The 24,273-nt window shown below is 39.0% G+C and overlaps 1 protein-coding gene across 1 annotated transcript; it reads right to left on the reverse strand.

Annotated features, from left to right (window-relative positions):
• Positions 1–23,833, reverse strand: TCAIM (T cell activation inhibitor, mitochondrial). Its single transcript, XM_080583033.1, has 11 exons — positions 23,671–23,833; positions 22,179–22,250; positions 18,866–19,001; positions 18,180–18,333; positions 16,813–17,059; positions 15,451–15,573; positions 13,507–13,604; positions 11,310–11,401; positions 9,668–9,900; positions 6,491–6,622; positions 1–3,131 (listed from the first exon to the last, which is right to left on the reverse strand). The coding sequence occupies exons 2-11, from the start codon at positions 22,205–22,207 to the stop codon at positions 2,906–2,908; spliced, it is 1,470 nt and encodes a 489-aa protein (XP_080439159.1). The 5' UTR covers positions 22,208–22,250; positions 23,671–23,833; the 3' UTR covers positions 1–2,905.
• Positions 23,834–24,273: the final 440 nt, after the last annotated feature.

Here is a 24,273-nt window from a genome sequence, read left to right on the forward strand (position 1 = left end):
TTTTTACTTATCTTTCAAACGTTTATTGCAAATTTCTAAACAGGAGGAGGAAAACTCAAATTAAGCCAAACATTAATGACTAAAACAGCAAGACATCAACTCCACCTAATTTGATATTAGAATTTGTTTTTAAAACAAACACTTCTTGAAACTTCATACTGAGCATGTTTTCAGTTGTTGGTCACAGAGCAAGCAGGAATTCTGTACCAAAAAACACCATGGTAGATGTTAACACTCATTTAAAACTATCACCACAACGAGCTGATAGCATACAGTCTGTTGAGCAGAATCAAGGTGTTCTGCCCCATTTAAAAGCAGGTCAAAGTTTCAAATTCCCATTTCCACTCTGCCATTGTGATGAAAGGCTTTCAGAATTCTAGCCCCCCTTTTCTCCCCCTCATTAAAATACTGTAACATAAAATATAATTCTGACAGATTTAAACCATACACAGCTACCTAAACGGACAGTTCTGTTACTTTCAGGACAGTGTTCAAAATAAATCAAACTTGTCAAAAATAAAATAATACCTATAACATGCACGTTAAGTTCATTTTTTTCCCCACTGCTTTTCTACATATATTTAAGGAAAAAAGGTTGTGAGGACAGTACGTTTGTAAACTCAACTCAACCGTTCTGCAGTAAAATTGAACTACAGAAAGCGTGCTACAAAATAATTCAGCTAAGATACAGAACTTACAATGTTGAATTACTGAACTAGAAAGAATCTTAATTTTGCCGTTGCTCAATTTTTGAGCAGTTTTTAGAGATTTTAGCATGCAGCCCCCTTCTCTGGGAGGATAGCAGCAGAACTGTGACTGGCTTATTGCACAAACCCAAGAACTCAGCCAGGCAGTAAGCATCCAAGAAGCAGGCTGCCAGCCTTTTGGGGGCTGACACGTTTTGTCAGAGGATTTTAGCTACTTCCCTGCTAGAAGGAATGGTGAGACTCATGAGATCTATTCCAGACTGGAAGCGTCTAATTGCAATTATTTTCATTACTTCCACATTTAAACTCCATCATCCCATTCCCTCTCGCCTGTCCTTGCCTACTCCTATCACTGTGCCAGGCCGGGGTCCTGACAGACCCTTTAAACTTGCTGAAAGATCCCACATTATTTCATAAGGGCTCTTTACAGCTTACTTCTCCTTCTCCAGCCAGTTCTAGCTGCCATCTTTAAGGCTCAAAGAGAAGGTCCCTAAGTCTAGTCACTGCTTTTCTATGACATTAATGTCAGCCCTCACTCAATCCCTAGCGGGATTCCTGTCACAATCACATCAGGATCTTGATCGAGTCTACTAACCTTCCCTCATCAAACATTTTCTCTCTTCTACAGAGATTGGAGAGCTGCTTCCTGCCTGAATGCCTGTAAAGGGGCATTCAATTCAAGGGAGAAAAAATTGCTACACAGCTTTTATTACTGAAGCCACCCTACTTTCAAAGAGCTACAAGGAGTATTGCGAGGCTACAGGTGACAGGACTGGCTCATTTGCACAGTTCAACTGGGACACAAACATTATTGTCAATACTAGGTGGACAGAGGGGGAAGTGTCATGCAATAGAAATTAACTGTTTAGTCAGAAGAAACTATCAACTGAACTTTATAACCTATACAGGAATTGCTAAAAATTTGGCTGAACTAAAGGCCCAAGAAACTCCAGTTCTGCCTCTCCATTTTAAAACAGACGCATTTGAGATCACAGTGGTTTTTTTTGTTGTTGTTGTTGAAGTTTGCAACATCATAATGTGAAATTGAACCTTTCAACTGAAAAACTAGAGAACCGCAATAATTTCCTTCCTCAGTACAGGTGTAAATATAAGGCAGGTAAACATCAGACAAATCCTTTTTTTTTTTTTTGCCAGTTGTTATAGGTGAAGTCCATAAACATTAAGCTGTTGGATTCTCCTCAAAGGACATTTTGCAAAGTAGTAACCCAGATACAAAATACATCTTGGCATGTATTACAATGAAAAAGTGTCGACAAATTCACACACTTTCATTTTGTTTAAGCAATAAAGTACCAGTAAAGACACGTTTGCTCTACAGAGCCTTACTGCAAGCTCCTTGCTCTCACTGAGAAGTACTTACACTTGCAGACAATCCCACTCAAATCAATGCTTCCTTTCCTTAGATGTCACATTAAACTACTCAGGCAGTAAGTGCCGTGAATGGGATTTGCAAACTGTTAGTAGTGTACAGAAAGATAAGTCTTCACAAAATTTGAATTGTATTTGCTTCACAAATACAGGAAAACAAAAATAGAATGACATCTCCTCTACAGTAAGCGCAGACAGTACAACTGGTGTATTTTGAAATTCTAAGGCAACAATATTGGACCAGCATATGAAACTGTACTACAGAGACCAAGTTAATGTACTGCTTTCTTCTGCAGAATAGAAGTACTTTTTTTTTTTTTTTAATTCATTAAGAGGTAGCAATATGAAACACCAATATTGCCACCAGATAACTTATATACTCAATTTCTGCATTGAAAAAATCCATTAAGGTGATATGTAGTGTCTGGTTTGAGTAGTATACTCTATATTCAAGGAAGTCTGTCTGGCAATATTCGTGTGTATTAAAAACACACATGCACATTTTTGCAGACTTGCAATTTAATATCTTTTCACCGTTAACTACAAAAATGCAGTTTGACAACTGCTTTCATACACTGGGACTCCTACAGTAGTACAGAGAACATACAGCTGCCTTACCTAGAACTTGCAATACTGCGCATTGTGCAAACTGTCTAGGACTCCAATCCTTTCTGAGCAGCAGTTAGAAGAAAATTTGAGGGTTGAGCACAGATATCAAAATACAGATTTAAATAATTTACTCTTAAAAACATTCATATTTATAGCCTCTTACAGAAAATAAACAATTCATCTGATTATCAGATATGTCCTCAACTTTTCCAGTTCCAAGGTATACACAGGTCTCCATCCTGCAGCACAGAGTAGAAGTGTGAAATGCAAAGGTGCATGCCTTGTAGGTAGGGTAACGATTCTTCCAGCAGTCGCTTACAGCAATCTATCATCTGTGCACTGGAAACGCTGGGTTCCTTATACAGCCGATCCAAAGAAAATTTTTCAGTGGAAGTACCAATTAGCTCTTTTTCTGTAATCATCATCCTAGCAAATGAAGACAACATACAGGGACAAAATTAGAGTTTTCAAAAATCATTAACTTGAACCAAACTTTAAGTAACTACATTTACAGATTATACACATGTAAACAAAGGTAATGCTTCTTCATGTACAGGTATGGTACTGCTGTAATTTTTGTGCACGTCAATACCCACATCTGCCTTAGAAGCTAAATTGCATATGCTTCCATGACCATGGGCAACAGCATGCCTACACACTTGAAAGCCCGCATCATTAATTTTTTTGCTAACAAGGTAGTCATAAAAATACCAAAAGAAAAATTCTGTGGGGTCTATTTTTAATATAAGGCACAGAAGCACTCAAATAACCTACAAAGTATGAAGTTTAAGAGTAAAACTATGTTAGTAACTACTCTGTCTTCTTAAGAACAGTACTCTGCATGCCATCAAATCTAATGGATGACAGGTACAGTCACTTGATGTGTATTAAATGTGTTAATAACTTACTAATTGTAGGAAGTATACGGAATATCAAATTCATAGCTTGCAGATGATTATTTCCATTCACTCCAAACAAAGAGTAGTAAGACAGATCACACAGTAAAATTCAAGCTCCTCAGAAGTAAAGTTAATTTGCAGAATGAATTAAGATCACTGAAACTATGGATTGTATGATGCAGATTCAGATCGGATTCAGCAGGACTTACTAGCTCAGGCACTGTGCCACATTCGCATAGCTATACTTCTTTCAGAGCCAGCTTGGTTGTAAGAACAGCACCACTGCTGCCCTACAACTCGGACTCTGAGCTAACAGGCCTCTGTGCTGAACCTGGAAATGGAGAAGGACTGGAGAGTGTTGCTGCAGTTGTGCTGCACCTGGATCAGCTTGGGTACGGGCTAGGTCTGACAGTGCCAGCTGCAGAGGTGGGATGACTCTGTACCTGTTTGGTGAGGCTACATACTCCAGAAGGGATGAAGCTGGACACTACCACAAAAAGGCAGATTTGACAGACCCGGAGCAAGCCTGCCCACTCCACTGAGCATATCTGCACCACTCTCCTGAGCATGTTCTCTAATACCTGTGAGCCAAGCTTTCCTGTTCTGCAAAACCCCAAGCTCCCTTGAAGGATATAAAGTCAGCTGCACGTAATGACAACCGCAGGCTTATTTTTAGTCACTTCCACAAGGAGGCTTATACCTCTACCACAATACGAAACAGATACTTTCTGAAAGGGAGGAAGTGGATTCATACTAGAAGACTGACATTATCCACACAGGTAACACCATTTTGTAGAACAGCAATGTCCAAACTCTCCAGCACAATGCGTCATAGAGAATTAGAATGGAATAGCTACACTATGCCATTTACTGCATGTAAAACAATCACCTGCATGTACAAAGTATATCCAGTACATCTCAAAATATTTTCCTTTATCTCAGATCCCCTTTACAACCACAGGATGCTAAGGAAAATCAGAAGTACAGAAAGGGTTCTGTTCAAGGAACCATTAAAAGGAAAAAGGAGTTTTCAGCTTCAATAAAAGGACACTAACAGAGAAATATGACATATCCACACACTAAAAGAACAGGTGATAAATACAGAGTGACTGTTCTCTATTACCTACAGCATAAGAACAAGAATGCCAAATCATCAGGCCATGGTCTATAAAATAAAGAATACCTCTTCCCTCCTTCAATATACACGTGGTAAACCTAATTCAACTCTGCAATTTGCTGCCACAGGATATTTTGAAGCCACAAAGTGTAAGCTGGCTCAAAAAATAATTAGACAATTAAGAAGGGAATAAAGATCTAGTGAATGCTTTTAACATGAGATAACACTTCCAGCTTCAATTACTTAGTCAAGTACAGACTGTTAGAAACTGGAGAGGAGTACAGAGTAAAAAGAACACCATAATTTTGCCCCATTCACATAGCCTTTCCACAAGCTAACAGATGAGGGGGTTTCAACAGACCTTTGATATGACCGAGTATAGCTGTTCTCAACTATTTCATACAAACCAGCAATCATCCAACACACAGAAGAGCTGAGATATTTAGCTTGCCTCTTACATTGTTACAACACAGCTGCTTATACTCTGAGGGGAGCCCCACAGTTCTTTCACTGTTAACCTAAAGATGTCATTATTCCTGGATGAGTGTCTTTATGATGTGGGGTAACATGAGGGTTTTGGGGGGAGTGAGTTACCAGATGCAAATGCATACATTTGCAACAACATCCCTCCCAACCTCTATAGACAACACTTTTCCAGCTGTCACATACAGAAAGCTGGATAGAGAGCTATTCAACAGTTACCACTGGCAAAAATAACCAACCCTTCATAGCTGTGCTTGGATTATGGAAAAACTCCAAAGAACCTCCATGCTTTACCAAAGTCCTCCCAGATGAGTCCTCCCAAGGAATGAGATCTTAACAGAACTAAAACCATAAAGTTTTCAGTAATGCTTATGCCTAAAATAACCTTCATAAAACTAGCTGGATCTTATAGATCATAGATGTGCTCACAACAAAGTGTGAGGTTTCAACAATTCATTAAAAGCAGAAGGATAAGCTTGCAGTAATGACCTGTAAAAGGATAGTAACACCCAGTTATCCATCACAGTGTTTTATTCAAAATAAAATCAGCATCTCTACTTCACACTCTTCTTAATCCTCAAAGACACACAGAACATACAAGGTCAACAACAAAATTTACAAGTGTGCTGGATATTACATGTTATGGACTTAATATTAAGTGCTGGTACTGAGACTCACTGTAGTCACTCTCATCTCACAAGCATCTGTGAAAAAGTACCAAGGAGGTATTTTTTTCCATCATTCTATCCCTAGTTTTTCTCTTCCCCTTATTATGTGCTACCTAATCTTTTCCTCATCTGACTGACAAACAACTAGATATAATAACTCTCTAGTCAGTCTCAGCTGTTTTTAGTTTTATTTTATTGTTTTCTTTTTGCAATTTAAGTAACATTAGTAGAAGTATGTTGCTTTTCTTACTCTATAGAAAAGAGTAAGAGTTTTTCTTTGTTAAAAAAAAAGAAAAATTCTTCTTTTGGGATGTCATTAAAAATTGTCTTGTAGGCAAGGATCTGAATTTCTGAATAAAATTTCTGAACAAAGTACAATTTCTGAATAAAGTACAACTATTTCTACCACCTGAAGGATGGGTATTTTCTGACAACTGTTTGTGTTCACAGAACACTTGAATTTTTAACTTAGTAAAGCAGGTAAGCACAGCTTTACTTTAGAAACAGAAGTTGGTTTTCCACCAGAAGAGCACAAATACTTTCTTCAAAGTTCTACAACAGCTACAAGTATACAAAGATTTTCATAAGCTAAATGTACCGAGTCATATAAACACTTACTCTTCCTTTCTTTTCAGGTTCTCTCTTGCTTCCTGTGCTTTGGCAACAATAAACCATTGAAGGGTTGCTGGATCACAGACTGTTGGGATAGTAAAATGTCCAAATTCATGTAAGCTTGGTGTATATCTATCACTGTAATGAAACATGATGGAAATAAAAACCAAGGTATTTTTTTCATATTAGTATTGACATGAATTACTTTCAGAATGAATTCTAACTATGAGTAAGAATATCACTAAATCACATTCAGAATAGCTGGTAAAAAACAAATCAAGTTTGGCTTATGAGAATATAGAAGCATCATACATAAACCTTTTCATTACTTTTCATAAGCAACTCAGTCAAAAAACATCAAAAAATACACACCAACACCTTTATATGTAACCGTGTGTTGTTCTGACTGCACAAAACCTTTTATTGGTGGAATTACTCTTTATGTGAGAGAGCAACTGGAATGTATGGAGCTCTACCTCGGGGTGGATTACGAGTGAGTTGAGAGCTTGAAGGTAAGGAAACAAGGGCAGGCTAACATGGGTGACACTATTGTGGGTGTTTACTACAGGCCACGTGATCAGGAAGAGGAAGTCACCAAGACTTCTACAGACAGCTGGAGATAGCCTCACAATCACAGTTTCTGGTTCTCCCAGGAGACTTCAACCACCCTGACATCTGCTGGAAAGACAGCACAGCTAGGCACAAACAGTCCAGGAGGCTCCTTCAGAGCACTGATGTCAACTGATTTATGGGTGGTGGATGAGCCAACGATAGAGGTGTGCTGCTGCTCCTTGTAACTAACAAAAGACAAGTTGGAGACGTAAAGGCTGGTGGCAGCCTTGGCTGCAGTGGCCATGAGATGGGGGGGAGTTCAGGATCCTGTGTGGAGGAAGCAAGACAAGAAGTAGGATTGCAACTCTGGACTTCAGGAGAGCAAACTTTGACCTCTTCAGGAACCTACTTGGAGGAATCCCACTGGTTAGGGCCCTAGAAGAAAGGCGGGTGCAAGAGAGCCTGTTAATATTCAAGTGTAACTTCCTCCATGCTCAAGATTGCTGCATCCCTATGAGTAAAAAGCCAAGCAAAGTGGGCAGGAGACCTGTACAGATGAGCAAGGAGCTCCTGGCAAAACTCACAGAAAAAGGAAGTACACAGTATGTGGTAAAAAGGGACAGGCCACTTGGGAGGAATATAGGAATGTTGTCAGGGTACGCAGGGATGCAATGAGGAAGGCTAAGGCCCATTTCATTTGGAATTAAATCTGGCAAGGGATGTCAAGAAGAAGGGCTTCTTCAAATACATCAGTAGCAAGAGGAAGACTAGGGAACCCTAGAGACAAGAAAGACTGTAGAAAGAAAGATTTTCCCTTAGTTGAGGAAGACGGTGTTAGAAATCATTTAGGCAAAACTGATACCCACAAATCCATAGGCCTGGATGGGATGCACCCATGAGCGCTGAGGGAGCTGGCTGATGTTATTGCGAGGCCACTCTCCATCATGTTTGAAAAGTAATGGAGAACAGGAGAGGTGCCTGGGGACTGGAAAAAAGCCAGTGTCGCTCCGGTCTTCAAAAAGTGCAAGGAGGATGACCCACGAAACTACAGGCCAGTCAGCCTCACCTCTATCCATGGAAAGGTGATAGAACAGCTCATCCTGATGTCATCTCTAAGCATAGGGAAGAAAGAAGGTGATCAGGATTAGTCAGCAGGGATTCATGAAAGAGGAAATCATGCTTAACCGACCTGATAGCCTTCTATGATAGAACGACTGGCTGGGTAGATGAGGGGAAAGCAGGTGGATGTTGTCTACCTTGACTTCAGCAAGGCTTTTGACATGGTCTTCCACAACATCCTCATAGGCAAGCTCAGAAAGCATGGGTTAGATGAGTGGACAAGTGAGGTGGACTGAGAACTCGCCGGATGGCAGAGCTCAGAGGGTTGCAACCAGTGGCATGGAGTCTAGGGTGAGGCCAGTAGCTAGTGGTACCAGTCTTGTTCAACTTATTTATCAGTGACCTGGATGAAGGGACAGAGTGCAGTCTCAACAAGTTTACTGACACAAAACTGGGAGGAGTGGCTGATACACCAGAGGGCCGTGCTGCCATTCAGAGGGACCTGGACAGGCTGTAGACTTGGGTGGAGAGCAACCTCATGAAGTTCAACAAAGGCAAGTGCAGGGTCCTGCACCCAGGGAGGAATAACCCCGTGCAGCAGTGAGGGCTGGGTTGAACCTGCTGGAAAACAGCTCTGTGGAGAAGGACGTGGGAGTCCTGGTGGATGACAAGTTAACCGTGAGAGACAGCAATGAGCCCTTGTGGCCAGGAAGGCCAGTGGTATCCTTGGGTGCATTAGGAAGAGTGTTGCCAGCAGGTTGAGAGGTGATCCTCCACTCTACTTAGCCCTTGGTGAGGTCACACCTGGAGTACTGTGTCCAGTTCTGGTCTTCCCAGAACACGAGAGACATGGAGCTCCTGGAGACAGAACAGCAGAGGGCTATGAAGATGATCAACAGACTGGAGCACCTGTCATGTGAGAAGAGGCTAAGAGAGATGGGCCTGCTCATCCTGGAGAAAAAAAGTCTGAGAAGAGATCTTATCAATGTATATAAATATCTTAAGGAAGGGTGTCAAGATGATGGGGATCATATTCTTTGCAGTGGTGACCAGTGACAAGACGAGAAGCAAGAAGCACAAATTGAAACACAGGAAGTTCCAACTGAATATAAGGAAAAACTTCTTTACTGTGAGGGTGATAGCGCACCAGAACAGGTTGCTCAGAGAGGTTGTGGAGTCTCCTTCTCTGGAGATATTTAAAACCTATCTGGATGTGAATCTGGTGCAATGTGCTCTAGATGACCCTGCTTGAGCAGGGGGGTTGGACTAGATCTCCAGTGATCATTTCCAACCTCAACCATTCTGTCATTTAAACCAGCACAACACTGTAAGATAAAAACTTTAATTTTGATTCTTAAGTTGATTAAAACATGCAGAATGTCTTTCAGTCTAACTCCTTCTGAACCCAGAAAAAGGCACACAAAACCTTGAGAAATAAAAAGACTGACATCATGAAAATCTGAAATTTAGTTTTCTTCTTAGTGAAAGCAATAATCAGTTTAACAACAACAAAAAAAACCAAACAAACAGTAAAAGTTCTAGAAGGAAGAAATCTTCCCTATAAATACCTACCTTTCTAGAATCATTTGCAAGCCTCGCAGACTGTGAGGATGAAAACGTAGCCTACTGTCAAGTAATTTATTATAGAAAGAGTCCAGCGTCTCGTAGTACTCTTCTAGAGTCAACAGGGGTTGCAGCTCTTCTATGTATATAACTTGTATGCCTCCCAGAAGTTGGCTTATCTGATCTTCCAAAAACAGCAGCCTTTTCTGAAGTTTATAGTAATTTGGCAGTCTTTCAAAAATCTGTACAGGCACACACACAAACAAACATTTCCTACGTTACACAGCACATTACAACTGTAAGAATGAAAAAATTAACAAGAAACTATAAAAGGAGACACTGAACAGTGCAAACATACAACCCAAGGGAAAAATTAATCAAAGGATATAAGAAATCAGAAATATCACATATATACATTTTGGTACAAGATATAATGGAAAAGGTTTGTAAGTATTTTCAATATTTACACTATAAAGGCACCAAAGGCCATAAAAAGATAGATGGATGTCCTTTATCTCTCTATCTATGAAAATTAATACTCCCAGATCCCTAAACAACTATAATTTAAGGCCTATGTAAAATGTTTATTACCACAGTTACAGTGGTAGAGGTATTCTACATACTGTCAACAAGAGTGGTTCTGACAGACTGATTTATGTCAGTTCTAAAAAAAGGCAGTCTCTGTTGCAGGAACAAGCACTTTCTAAGGATTTGGTTGATAACACAGTTTGTCTGGAGTCTGAAGGGAGGGGAGGGAAGGATGAGGCCTCTGATTTACACATCTACACCAGAAAAGATTAACAAATGTTCAGAATTGTGAGTCAAGACACAGAAGGTAGGCGACAGGGCGAAGGCTGGAACAGGGAAGAAAGTGAAAAAGGGAAGTCCGTTGCAGTCACTTCCTACCACCTACCCAATTATTACTAGAATGCCGCTTTTCATACAAAAAAAAATACTGCCACTTGTGAAATTGTTCCAATCTCTCTAGAAATGACAGAGTAGTAGAATCCAAGTAGCTTTTGGCATAACTTCCACTGGCTCAGCATTTGCAGTTGTATGGAAAAACTGCAAAAATACTCTAGTTATCATTATCTATGATAAACCATTTTACGGACTGACATGGACACTATTCTATTATTTTCTTTTTTTTAATAATTCCTAAATAAAGCACTAGAACCTAGGAATGCTTCCTAAAATGGGTTAGAATGCAACATAAGTTTCTACTCTCTAAAAACCAAGTAACTAACCAGTCTCATGAAGATCTTCATCAACTTTTTCTGTGTATCGTTTAATCTTCAGTGCGCTTTAAAATCAAAAGCCCTTGTTTTCAGGTTTGAATACAGACCTCTTTGACTTCCAAAGCGAATACCATCACCACGTTTGTTTTGCATAACAAATTAGTTTGATTTACATCTAATCAGGAATATGACTGGTTTGTTAACAGGAGCAGCGGTAAAGATCTGACAGAGATTGTTAGTAAGAACACATCACAGGATTATATTTGGGATGCAATATACACAGTTATGCTAAACATAGCAGCTGCGTTATTTCCTTTAAATTACTCATCAGTGATCTGCAACAATTAATATTTTGGTTACAGTTTAAGAAAAGGATGTCAGAGCAGACAGTATTACTTGCTTTGAAATCTTACTTTGGTCCAGTGATGGTGAACATCCATGGTCCCCAGCATTATGTGGCCTGCCGCACTCATACCTGAACGGTCTGTGAATACCACTGTGCGCCCTGAAGAGTGAAGAAAGCTCTTTACTAAGTTTGGTTATTGTAATTATTCCCACAACTATTTAAGGTTTAGCCACGTATGTCATAAGCAACGCGTTTTCACTGCACAAAAATAAACAGGTGCTTTCCTTCTGCTCAAAATCTGAAAAAGTGATTCTTGAAAACTCTGCTTCCAGAATTTTTCCGTACCAACCTCAACTAGCTTTTATCTTTTCCCAATTTAAACAGATAGATTTGATAGATTTTTAGTTAACCAGACTTTTTCTTACAAAGACAGTTCTTAAAAAAAGAAAATTGCAGCAGACTGCATCTTCAAAGAACCTGTACAAATAATATATACCCAAAGAAATATATGCTGTATACTTAAAGTATGTGGAAAAGGTTGGTCGAAGAACTATTAGCACAACCATTCAACACTATTTCCACAAAGCTGTCTACAGCATTCAAGCCATCAGGAATGCCTTCATATTAGGTTTTTTATTGGTTTGCTTTTAAGAAAGAATAAAAGCAACATAAAAGTCTAATGCTATTTTTAAGTGTAGCACAAAGATTCTCAAGTATTCTCGAGGGTAACAGCACAGGCAACTATTTACCAAAATAAGCTTCCAACAAAAGTCTTCAGTGTGATGTATTAGTCTACAAGATAAGGCTTAAATAGAAGATCTGGAATGTACCAGACACCAAACCTAAAGAGCGCAAAAACCAAAACCAAATAAAACCACAACTTCACTGCAGTAAAACAACAGATGACAATTTCTAAGTTATGCAGCATTAACACTACATGGTTGGAAATGTCTAAAAGCACTAAATAAAATGCTGGATGCTGAACAAGCCGTAAGTTAAAGTAATGCTACCAGTAACTCCACAATAACTAATTCTTGAGATCAAAAGGGCAGGTGTTGTCTTTGTAAGGAATCATACCGGGTAACTGTAAAAAGGGAGCATCATTCCATCTTTGATGTTAAGCTCCACAAGAACTACAAGGATGAGATTGAAATAATTAGGCATCTCTAAGACAGGAAAAATCAGACAAAGAATAGAACATAATGGCTTCCAATTATGAGACCAGTTATTACTCTTCAAGAGTCTAGATGGAAAAGGCAGCTAATTATGTTGAAAACGTACCTAGGGGAAGAAAAAAAGCTTCTCTTGAACTCGCCTCTCTACCTCAGCATACAGAGGCTTGAACGTGCTCTCAGCAATCGTGTTTCCAAAATACTTAAGAGCGAGCAACACTGACTTCTAGACATCTAGTCCATCCTCTTACCCCAAGGCAAGACCAACTGTACTTTTAGGTACTCACTATTATTTGTCCAGTATATTATTAAAAACATTTGAAAATGGAGACTACAACCAGGTCACAGGACAGACCTCTCTAGCACTTTACATCTTTACCATGCTTAGGTAAAGAAACTAATTTGAAATTTGATACAGTTTATACTTATTGTCCTATTCACTCTGTCTTTTGACAAAGGATTAAGTGAACCCTCAAATGAAAGCCACTCAAAACTGAGTATCTTGAAACAGGCAAAAAATGTGGAGTTACAATTATAGCAAACAGCTACTGCCAAGGCCAAACAGCTGTATCAGAATAACAGTATATCAGATTTACAGGATATTTTACTTTTTTCTGAGAAGAGACTTAATTGTGAGTGTTTTATTGAACACGCATGATCAGAGAAGCTAATACGATTTTAAAGGGATTCTATTAAGCACTCCTTATATTGAATGTTTAGACAACCACTAGCATTTTTGTCTTGAATTTACTATGAGTAACAACATGTTGCTACTCACTATCTTTTCAAAGACACAGTCTGGATTTTTTGCATTTGTTTTTAGTACTTAGTCTTGTGCCCTCACCTCACTCCTCTTGCATTTATCAAGTAAAAAAGCTGAGTGTAGAGAATACATTGTAAGGAAGAGTCACTAAAAACAGAAAGTAGCTTAAAATGTAAATTCTCACCAGCTTTTTAGTAAGCTTGCAAGTTTTTTTGCAGTTATCAGAAGCACTCATGAAAAATACTACAGCTCCCTTTTCACAGAAGAGTCATGCTAACCTTTGAATCAATACTCTATTAGGATATATGAAACAAGTAGTGGAGATATACCTTTAACATTCTTTAATACTTCAGGTCTCTGTTGGACTAAGCGACCCAGACTGTGCAGTTGGCTACAGCGATGAGCAATACCCCAGCTTCTCTGCCACCTGGATAAAAACACAAATGAGAGCATTTCATTTTCAACTTTATTAAAAAAAGAAACACAGAACAACAACACACAAGCTGAGATACAGACAAGAACCTTATAAGTCAAATGATTCAAAGTAACACTTCTTTGACAGTAATAAAAGCAAAGACCTATCGAAAAGCTGTCCATGTCACGCTATTTGAAGAGATAAAAGTCTAAATAAAATTTCACAATCTCTCTTGAAATAAGTGCCAAGAACAATATAGGATAAAAACAGATAAGAGTAAACTTGTCTAAGAAAAATAAATATAAAAGCTGGTGGACAGAACAGAATTTGAAAATTAAACCTCTTGCCCAATAAGAAGGGGGTTAGTAAGCAAATAGCAACATACTAGCCAGGATTTGGTCCACTCATGTGGCATGCTGTTTCTGTTTGCACACTGTGTAATGTTTGTCTAGAGCAGCAAATATTGTATATAAAGGAAGCTGTCTTTTAAGTTCCTAGCTCAAAGTATCATGATTCTAGCAGTAAGTTGCCTTTTTTTTTTTTTAAACAAACAAACATATTTTAGAGTGGAGTAAGTTTTGTTTCTATAACATCATCTTTGTTAAACCACTCAGTAGCCAGGTGTTACATTAGTGACTTTAATAAATGTAGTTTTGATTTGACTTAAAACCGTAGTTTTGATTTTGAATTTTGATTTTCTTGATCAGGAAGAAGAGACAAGCTATTAATTAAATTTCAGAAAGTGTTTAAATTAAAAAGTTGTCAGTCTATCAAAAAACGATGTTTTTCATCTTTGGAAAAATTGCTGGCTGATATCGAACTGTATCAAAATGTGAAAGTGGCATTCCAGTATTGTGCTGTGCCTGGCTGGGATGGATTTCCTTATCTTCATAGCAGCCCTGCGCTTTGGATTTTTGACTAAGACCAAGGACAACGTGCTGATGTTTTGGCTATTGCTGTGTAGTGCTGGCACAGCGCTGAGGTTCTTTTTCTTCCACTCTGCCCCTGTCGGGGAGCAGACTGGGGGTGGGCAAGACACTGGAAGGAAACAGCCAGGACAGATGACTCCAAATGAGCAGAGGGACATGGCCATTTCTGGTTATGGCATTTGTCTTCCCAAGCAACCATTATGAGTGCTGAGGTTTGCGCCCCAGGAAGTGGCTAAACATGTGCCTGTCAATGGGAAGTAGTGAATTAATTCCTCATTTTGCCTTGCTTGCACACACAGCTTTGCTAAACTTTTATCTTGATCCATAGATCTCACTTTTCCTCTTCTTATTCTCTTCCTCCAATCCCACTGGTCGTCTATGAGTGAGCAGCCGCCTGCATGCTTAGCTTATTTACTGTTACCCAACAATACCATTTTGGCTTTCAGTAGCACCAGACAAAGATATAAGATAGAATCTGTAAGCCACCTTTTTAACTCCATCTGTCCTAAACTTATACATGGAATAAAGCTAACAATCTCATTCAACCTCTGAACACAGGCATTAGGCTGGAGGATCACAAATAGTAGCTTCCTATTAATAAATTTATTTTTCAGATTCCTGGTATTTGAATCCTTTTCTAAATGATGGAAGGCTAATATAACTCCTAGAAGGTGCATAACTCCTCAAAACATAGCAAACCTATGTATTTAGTTACAAATGTTAGGTCTTTTGGAGCAGATTGTAACAAGGAAGTTCTGTCCTGCTACAATTCTTCTGGAGAAATCTTATTCAATGCAATAACAGTATCATACGTGAAATACAGCTGCTGTGCCGGAATAGGCCTTTAAAACTCATGGCATGGTATTACACAATGCCTTGGTTTGGCTGTCTTAATAGAAGTAATTTATTAATAGAAGGTAATTTATTACCTGATATCTGAGAGCTGGAGTTGATGAGAAAGTTCATTTTTTAAACGTTCAAGTTCTTTTCTAAGTGGCAAACTCTTCTTTAGCTTTTTAACTGCAGTTGCTTCATTATCATCTAGCCAGGATCTAAAAAAAAAAAAAAAAGGAAAAAGGAAAAAAGTAGAATGTTGAATTTTCTCTCTCATGCAAACAGTACATCTAACTGAATTCTTACTGCTAACATCGATGTTTTATTTCAAGTTACAAGGTAAAGAGATTTTTTCTTTTTTAAAGTAGAGGTCAGAAACTGAAACCACTAACTGCTTCCCATTAAAATATTTACAAAGGTAAACCTGGTGCTCTCTATCTTCAGGGGGACTAGGCAATCAGATTGAATGGAAAGACTTTGACAACGTTACAACTATAAAACTTTGAGAGGCGTGAAAGGTGTAGAGCAGCAGATTAGTGCTATTTATTTAGGTGAGCTGCTTCAGACGTCAGTGCTTTAATGAAAGAAGTTCCCAGTCATCTGTCTTTAATAAATAAATTATCCTAACAGACTGTCAAATAAAGGAGGTGGTACTAAAGGGCCAAGTTACACAACTCTTACAGAGCTGGAATGAGCACAGATTATACAGGTCAAAGTTTTACCGTTCTTTTGTCAGTAATCACAACCCTGGAAACACGACTTACAGAGCACATCTAAGGCCTTGAATAAACAGTTCATTCTATTTTTAGGAGAAAGCTACTCTTTAAGAGATTTAGCCTTGGCTGATAGCATGAGCTTATTCTCACACACTCGTTTTTACAAACGAATACTTCAATTCTCACAAAGTATTCTAAGGGAATACAGCAAACAAAAAAGGAGCCCAGCGCCAAATGGCTAGGTATTAAAACCAGACTGTTAATAGATAACCGTTCGTGTCATTTCTTGTCAATGTGTAAAAATAAGTAGAAATGTTGTCTACTTCCTAAATCCCAGTTGAATGTTTTACAGTAGTATGTAGTATAGTGATTTTCTTTGTGAAATGCTAGGTAGGGTAACGGGTTATTTTTTGCTCAGAAGATACCACCACCATAATGCTGCGTTTATTTCAAATGACAGAAGAGTCTCGTTATAAAAAAAAAGTTTTTGATATGCTAATTTTAACCCTTCCCCCAAAAGGAGCACATAAATACAGTTTATACAGTTTATAAACAACCAACTTCTAAATCATAACATGCTACATATAACACAAGTTTAGTATTTATAATTGATGGTACCTTTAGAAGCACAATGCTATGCCATCTGGCAACTTAAAACATTCTGACCTTAATTTTCATGTATTATCTTTCTTCATGTATTACTAGGTTACAAAAATAAAATCAAATACAAGCCTTACATACGTTAAAGTAGTTTCCACTCTTTGGGCTTGTTCTAGGTCTTCCTCAGGATCCTTGAATCCAGTAAACGAATAGTAAGTTTTATCCCATTTGATCGGTCTGTTCTGTGTGCTTTTTGCTTCCTTGTGGGGCTGAGAGTTCACATTCAAACTCTGAATATGCTCCGTAGATAAACTGCAGGAGTTGAGAATATCTAATACTGTGCTCAGGAGATCCCTAGTGTGTAGTGTAAAACTGACAGCTCGAAACCCTACAAAATACAATTAGCATTATTTAATTAAATTACTTTAACTGCATTCACATTTCTCTCATCTTAAAAGAGCTAAAATGAGGATGTGCATAGGCAGAAATTATTGACATTGTTTTTTTCAATATTCACTGCAAAATTCAAAGCAATTTAACCTTTACAATTGACTGTTTTGAAAACTATAAACATTTTAAAGTATCTGAATCATTGGACAAATCGAAAACCTAGCCGCAGATGCAGCAAAATCCAAGAAAATATTATTTTGCTTTAGCAGTGGCAGTCCAACAAAGAATTCGTATTATTACTGATCATCAATTTGCATGGAATTTGCACTTACACACTGGCTAAAACTAAGGTCCAGTAGCTAAATGACTAGACTAACTACCCAATAAGAAAGCAAGCCAGTACTGGAGTCAAAAGCAGAATGCTGCTGATAGTTCAACTGGCATAAATAGACTGGACATACTGCTACGATTTTCTTGAAACACAGTACGATTTTGTTTTCTGGCACTAGGGTACCTGACAATTTGCTCAAGTTCTTTGACTAGCAGAATACAGAACATAAAACTCATCTGTTAGATAAGGCCTTCTGATTCATCAGAGACAAATATGTAAAACAAAATTAATCAAAACCTCTATTCCAAATTTGGCAATATTGACTGTAGTCTCAAAGCTAAGAGAACACGTGGTAAATTAAAGCTTTAGATATTACATATGGCATCTGCTTTCAGAAGAAATTCCTGCCGATCCTACAGGCACCCTGATATTGAGTACTACATATTGTCTGCAAAACAAGGACCCTGTTGTTGTTCGAGTTAAACATAAATAACGTATTTAAAGCACAACAATTATCACTTACATCAAAGTGCGTTTTTTTATTTCATCATACTGTAATTTGACCTCAACCTCAAATTCTCATTCTTTCAATACTTTTAAAAGTTCAAGATGTTTAATTATTTAAGATGGTCTTAACTGGTCTGATCTAATACATATTTTCATGGTTTGACAGTATTTTATTCAGTTGAAAAGTCATCATGACTGCACAAGGCATCAAAGACTGCACAATGGTCTTTCTTAAAGAATTTTAATACAGTAAGATACATTCTGCATGATATAAAAGCACCTGAAGTACTGAAGGATTCTTGAACATTAGAAGAGTTTGGTTCTCTTTCTCTTACGTAAAAAGTAAGCTGAGTTGGCTTAAAAGAGCGAAATCCTGGTTTCTGTAGATTCTCCAAGTAGCCATTTAACCTCTTCAGAGAGTTTTCATTTACTTCCTGTTAAAAAAATAACAAATATGGCCAGTTCTCATCTAAACCTTTTTAATCTCAAATGCAAAATTAGTGTTATTTTTTTTTAAACAATCTGCCAGCTGCTCTGAATGACACAGTTCATATTCTCAGCATAAATGAATAATTACCTTGCATGAACACACTGTATGATGTACATACTTGTACATTCCTGTAACAGATACCCCAACCCCATTTTTAGGGCTTTCAGAAAAAGGGCTTAAGAAAATAATCCATTGATTTCAAATATGATGCACAGCATTTCAAGCAATATTATACGTTAAATGGGAAAGATTCCGTATTTTCTTTACAAAAATTGTATAGAAAATATGACTAATAAAAAAATGTTTAAGGATCTATCCTTGCTAAAAATAAATTAAGCAGTGCATCTTTTTGTTCTTTTGTAACTGCATTCAGTTATAATGCTACCCCACCCCCACCCCGAAAGCAAGGAAAACAGAATGCTTTCACCCTTGATGTATGCCACATTTACAAAGAAATCCCATTGTAAGATTTTTACCCTTTCTTTGGGATGCTGGCCAAAGAAATCTGGATGCACAGCAAAATAGAAAGGTCTGAGAGCATTGATGGCATCAGCTCCTGACAACGTTCTCGACTGAATAATGCATTGTAGCAAAATCTTCTCCAGACATAACCTAACAAAATAATAAAATGTTTATGTATGATGCAACCAATCAAGTGACAAACTGATATAAATTACACTAGAATGTGACAGAACGGAGTAAACATTCTCAATTGCAAGTATAATCATTTAAAAGTGTTATTAGAAGTCTGAGTGCTGTTTTTTTTTCCCCTTGGGACTCACAAAACTGCATTTATACAGAGCAAACCTAACAGGTTCCAGACATGGTGGATGCTAATGGCTGATTAAAGACATTTAAGTACAATAACATTTTCCTCTAAAGTAGGCTCAAATGATAATTTCCCAGTCAAGTAGTCAGAATGATAAAGACTGGCTTTAGTGGCATTTTTTGCAGCTGTTCCTGAAGCTGTTCCTGAAAACCAACCCTTACATACTTTTGAACCTCCAAGTTAAAAACCCAGCCCCGCTTTTTTTTCAAGCAGTGCCAAGGACTATTAAATTTTTCCCAGAAATAATAACCACAATTCAACCAAGAAGTTCTGCATTTGTTCGAGGGTCACAATCATGTCAATTTTGAAACAGATTCAATCTAATTTCCCCAAACATACTCCTTTATAGAAGACGTCTAGTAAGATGACAGTACTTTTTTGTCCTTTGATCTTCACTGAAAGAGAAGGACAAAAACGAATTTCAGTGGTAGGAAAAGAAGAGTGTTTCAAGTAAGACCAGAAAGAAAAGTCAAATTAAAGTTCTAGGAAGCAGAGAAAGTGCAAAAGATTGAATACCTCCAATTATGCATAAATTAAACAACAGTTCTGCAAACAGCACATTTGTGTAACAGAAGACTGAAATGGAAGAAAAAACAAGATCTGAATTAAAGACCACCACCATTTCCTGCCGTAGCTTAAAGTTGATATTCAAGTCAGCATACATTACAGTGTATTTAAAAATGGCAAGAAGAGGCAAAGTGTGAATATTGAATGATTTCCTTTACCTAAAAAAGGTAAAAAAAAAATTCATCTGACCAATCATTTCATCTGTGATTAACATTAATTTTATTTTGCAACTGTGAAAGGTAGGGATTCTGCTCTCTTAAGCAATATAATACTGTTTCACTCCTCACAGTAACATTCATTCAAACTGCAGGCAGTAAGCAATATATGGAAGGTAAGAAACAAAGCTGCTTCCAATTCACATAAAAAAAACCCAACTATATTAGTAATAGTAAGCAAGACTGCACAGAGAGCTATCTGCTCAGCATCCTACACCAGGAAATCATCTTTGGACACAGAAACATGTGAGACTGTTTCTGACTGCTCTCATTAATTAAAACCCACCCCCCAAAAACCCTAAGCCTGTGCTCAGATGGTCTTTCTCATACTGGCAAATGAAAACAGCCGAGTTGCTAAGCTGATGCTATGACCCTTACTTTACCTTTCTTCTGTCAACCTTTCCAGCTCTTCAATTAGAAACATAAAGCAGTTAAAGCTAATGGTTTCTGCCTCTAAAAGGAAGGCAAATATTGAATTAGCAGGTCTTAAAAGTCAGCTTGCTGAAAACAGGAAAAGAGTGTGTAGAGAAGTGGGAAGGAAAACCTGTAATGTAAGAAGAGTGATGAAATTTCCAACTGCTATGACTAAAGATAATTTTTGTGAATGCAATTTAAATGGAAGACAAAAGTCTGTCATTTATTACTGGCAAACATTTCTACCTCCTTGCTGGACACGTCTGAGGAAGGCTCTAAGACTAGTCATCGCTATAGCTCACGACCCTACTCAAAATAGCAGGAGATGGTGAAGCACTATGGCAATATTGTGTTTTTATGGAGAGCGAAAGCTATCAATAACAAGAACGTGCCAGAGGTGCTCAGTGACAGAGGAAAAAACCTCTGCCTGCCCTGGCAAGAAAGGAAACAAAGCACACCAGATGGAAAGTCCACTTGGTCATATGCTTTATCATTTTGAACGCAGAAAGACAAATACAACTGTTTTGCTGAGAAAAAAAAAAGTTTTCTTCATATTTGTCTTCTGTAGCAAGTGGACGCAACAGTGAAAAAAATTATTTCCAGCAACAACAACAAAAAAGTAAATTCAGCCAGTTACCTATCCGATGGCAGCTTTTGATTAACACCCACGTAAGAAACCCACATCCTACTAGGCCCGGCTGCTGGGAAGAAAGAAGCAAGGGGTTCAGTTCTCTCTTCACCTTGTTTGTACACTATATCCCACGTTTACCCTCCAGCTACATTGCATGCTGTGTCCAGTAGTTTGGGGAAAAGTTCCAGTGCACCTGGAAATTATTAATCATTTCCATCTGCTATTCTACAAGAAAAATGTCCAAGTATGGACACCTTCAGTGCACTTGTTTTGTATCTAAACAACTCTGTCATGCTAGTATGAAGGCTCAGGATGCCAGCCAAAAGTCTATTTTGAACTTGCTTAAAAGAGAAACGCTCAAAGGCCAAAATTAGTCTGCGTGACAGAAGGAAGAATTCATTCACCGAAAATGAAAGACAGAACTCTGAGGCATCCTTCAAGTGAAGTGACAAAATATATGAATTGAAATGAAATTAGGGAGAGAAAATGCAAGGAAGATGCTTATGGCTTCTTTCAGAAGGGACAACAGATTGTTCCGAGAGCTTCATGCTGATTTGAAGAGCAGAAAAAGGCTTCATGTTAAAATCAAGGTCATAACCACTTCGAGGGCAGCCGTCTCCACTCCGTGAAAGATGTGAAACACAATCTCTCTTAGAATATATTATGCAATCGTACTCTAGGGCAGATTTAATTTATTGATTAATTCCCTTCAGCTTTCTTTTTACTTTTTCTTTACATCTCCCTGAAGTTTAACTTTTTGCACTGAAAAGCTTTGTTAAATTAAGCTCACTACTACAGATATATTCGCTCACTTTTAAACACTGAGCTTTAATAACTCAGTAATACAATAACATATTGGATATCGTATTCAGGTTTAGAATACCACTTTCTCATAATTAAGCTATTTTCAAGGCCTTGCTTTGTTTAGAGCCTTTTTAGCATCTTGCTTGAGGACAAGCATATAGCTTTTGGGGATTTTCAACTCTGGATGCTCTGTTGATAGCTTCAAGCTGTACAGATGAAAAAGCCAAAAAAATAAGGATTAAACAAAAAATACCTCATCGATGTTACATACATGCAATTCATAAGCAAACTCTTAAACACACGCTTATTAAGTCAGCAACATGCCTTACCTTCTCACGACTCTCAAGCAGCAAAACATTTCAACGACTCAATGCTCAAGAAAGTTTTTGGCCATCCATTCACTTAAAAAAATAAAAGAAAAAAACTGTTTAGTAGCGGAGATGAGTATATACCGGTATTTCTCTAAATCTTGGGTGATAACTTTTAAAGTCAGAATAGCAAGACAAAATTGAGAAATCGCACTAAAAAAGTTTCACAGAGAACAGTTTCCTGCTTTCTCTGCAAACAGACTGCAAGGAGTCTAACAAACATCAAGAGTTTCTACTATGTTTTGATTAGAAGATGAATATTTAAAGATGTTCTAGTTAGGGGAAAAAAAACAGAAAAAAATCTGTATTGGAAGTGTATCCCATTTCTCCTGATGTTCAGTTTTTGACATAAGTATGGAAAATAAAAAAAATAAAGCTTTTCAAGCATTAGCACACACCAATTAATAGAATTCCAGGTTATTTTTCACTCCCCTAAGACCAAAACTTTCAAACAAGTGATAGTATTTTAAAACTTATATGCCAAGTATTTTATTGGACCATGACATGAAACCAAAGGGAAGGACTGTTACGCAATAACGCCTGTTAGTCTTTTGAAAAGTTTGCTGGCATTCACAATAATTAATCAGCATTTTCTACCAGCGAGAGGAGTTATTTCTGGACTATGCATCTGTAAATGGAGCGTTTTCAAACAGGAGATAAAACACTTAGCTCGTCAGACTGCAGCCACGCGCCTAATTACTGGGGATCAAGGGGGAAGATCCATACGGGCAATGTTTCCTCGTATGTTTTCGGTGCGCTTTTAAAAACACTTTATTTAAAAAACTCGGTTTTTACACTTTTCAGAATAGCGAGCACCCCAGGTGCGTTAGCTTGAGTCACCTGGGGTGAGCCGCTACCAGGCCGACGCCGCCCTGGTTTCCAACAGAGCGTGGAAGTTACTTTGACTGTTTTGCAAAACAGCTGAAGTTTGAGAAGTGCATCTTACTGGGACAAATATAGTTTATTAAGAGTGTATTATCACATGCAGGTAGAGGCAAAATATGTTGAGCTAAGATTTCTCCAGTTTTTAAATTGTCTCCTGATTTTCAACCAGGTGAGCGAGACAATGGTCCTTTCATTTTTTAGTGTCCTACCAATGGTATTAAGCGGGAACCTGCCCCAGGTGCATTAGCAGGCTCTCTGGTGCTGGGACAGCTTTCTCCCTGTAAGTTTAGCTCCAGTTATTCGGACAGGGGATGGAAAAACCCCCGAATCTCCCTAATCTGCGGCGACACTTTATATAACCAGACAAAAGCATCATTGTTTCTCGCTTCAAACGCTCCAGTAACTGCACAGAAGTCGTTCCGGTCCTCGTTAGAGCCTCAGGCTCCTGAGGGAGCTTCACCCGCAGGACACCTCAGAAGCACGGAGCCCCCCACGCCACGCCGCAGCCCCCCGAGCAGGACGCCGGGGGGTGGTCGCCGCCGCCGCCACCCCCCGTGTGGGGGCTTACCTGCGCCTGGCTCCTCGGGCAGCCTGCGGAGAGCCGGCAACGAGCAGGGGGCGAGGCGGCCCGGCTGCCGCTGCCCGCCCAGCCCCGGCCCTGCCCGCCCTGGCCCGGCCGCGCGGCGCCCCCCGCTCCTGCCCCTGCCCACCCGCCGGGGCCCGGCCCCCATCGCCCGGCGCAGCCCCGGCCCCGGAAACGGCGCCAGGGGGCGGGGCCCGGCGGCCGCCCAGGGGGTTCCCGCTGAGGGCGGGAGCAGCGCATGCGCAGCGCGGCGGCTCCGAGGGGCGGCGATGGCTGCCCCGCCCCGGGGGGGGCAAAGGGGCCTGAGGTGGGCGGGGGAAACGCCTGGTTTCGGCTGCTGGTTTTGAGTAAACGCACTGGGAACAAATGAAACAAGCGTTTTTCTTCCAGAAAACTAGAATGGTGTGAAATTTGGGGGTGGCGTTGGATGCTTTTACACAAGTTGGGACCAGGTGAAACCCACGCAAGGGTTATGGCGATCACGCTTCTCCTGGTGCTGGTGCCTTGGTCACAAACTGCATCCCACCCTGTAAACCTGAATAATAACACTCCATCCATTCCACCCCGTAACACACAATGTAAAGATGC

Source organism: Anser brachyrhynchus, assembly GCF_964034855.1.
Source record: "Anser brachyrhynchus genome assembly, chromosome: 2".
In the NCBI taxonomy this organism is placed as follows: Eukaryota; Metazoa; Chordata; class Aves; order Anseriformes; family Anatidae; genus Anser; species Anser brachyrhynchus.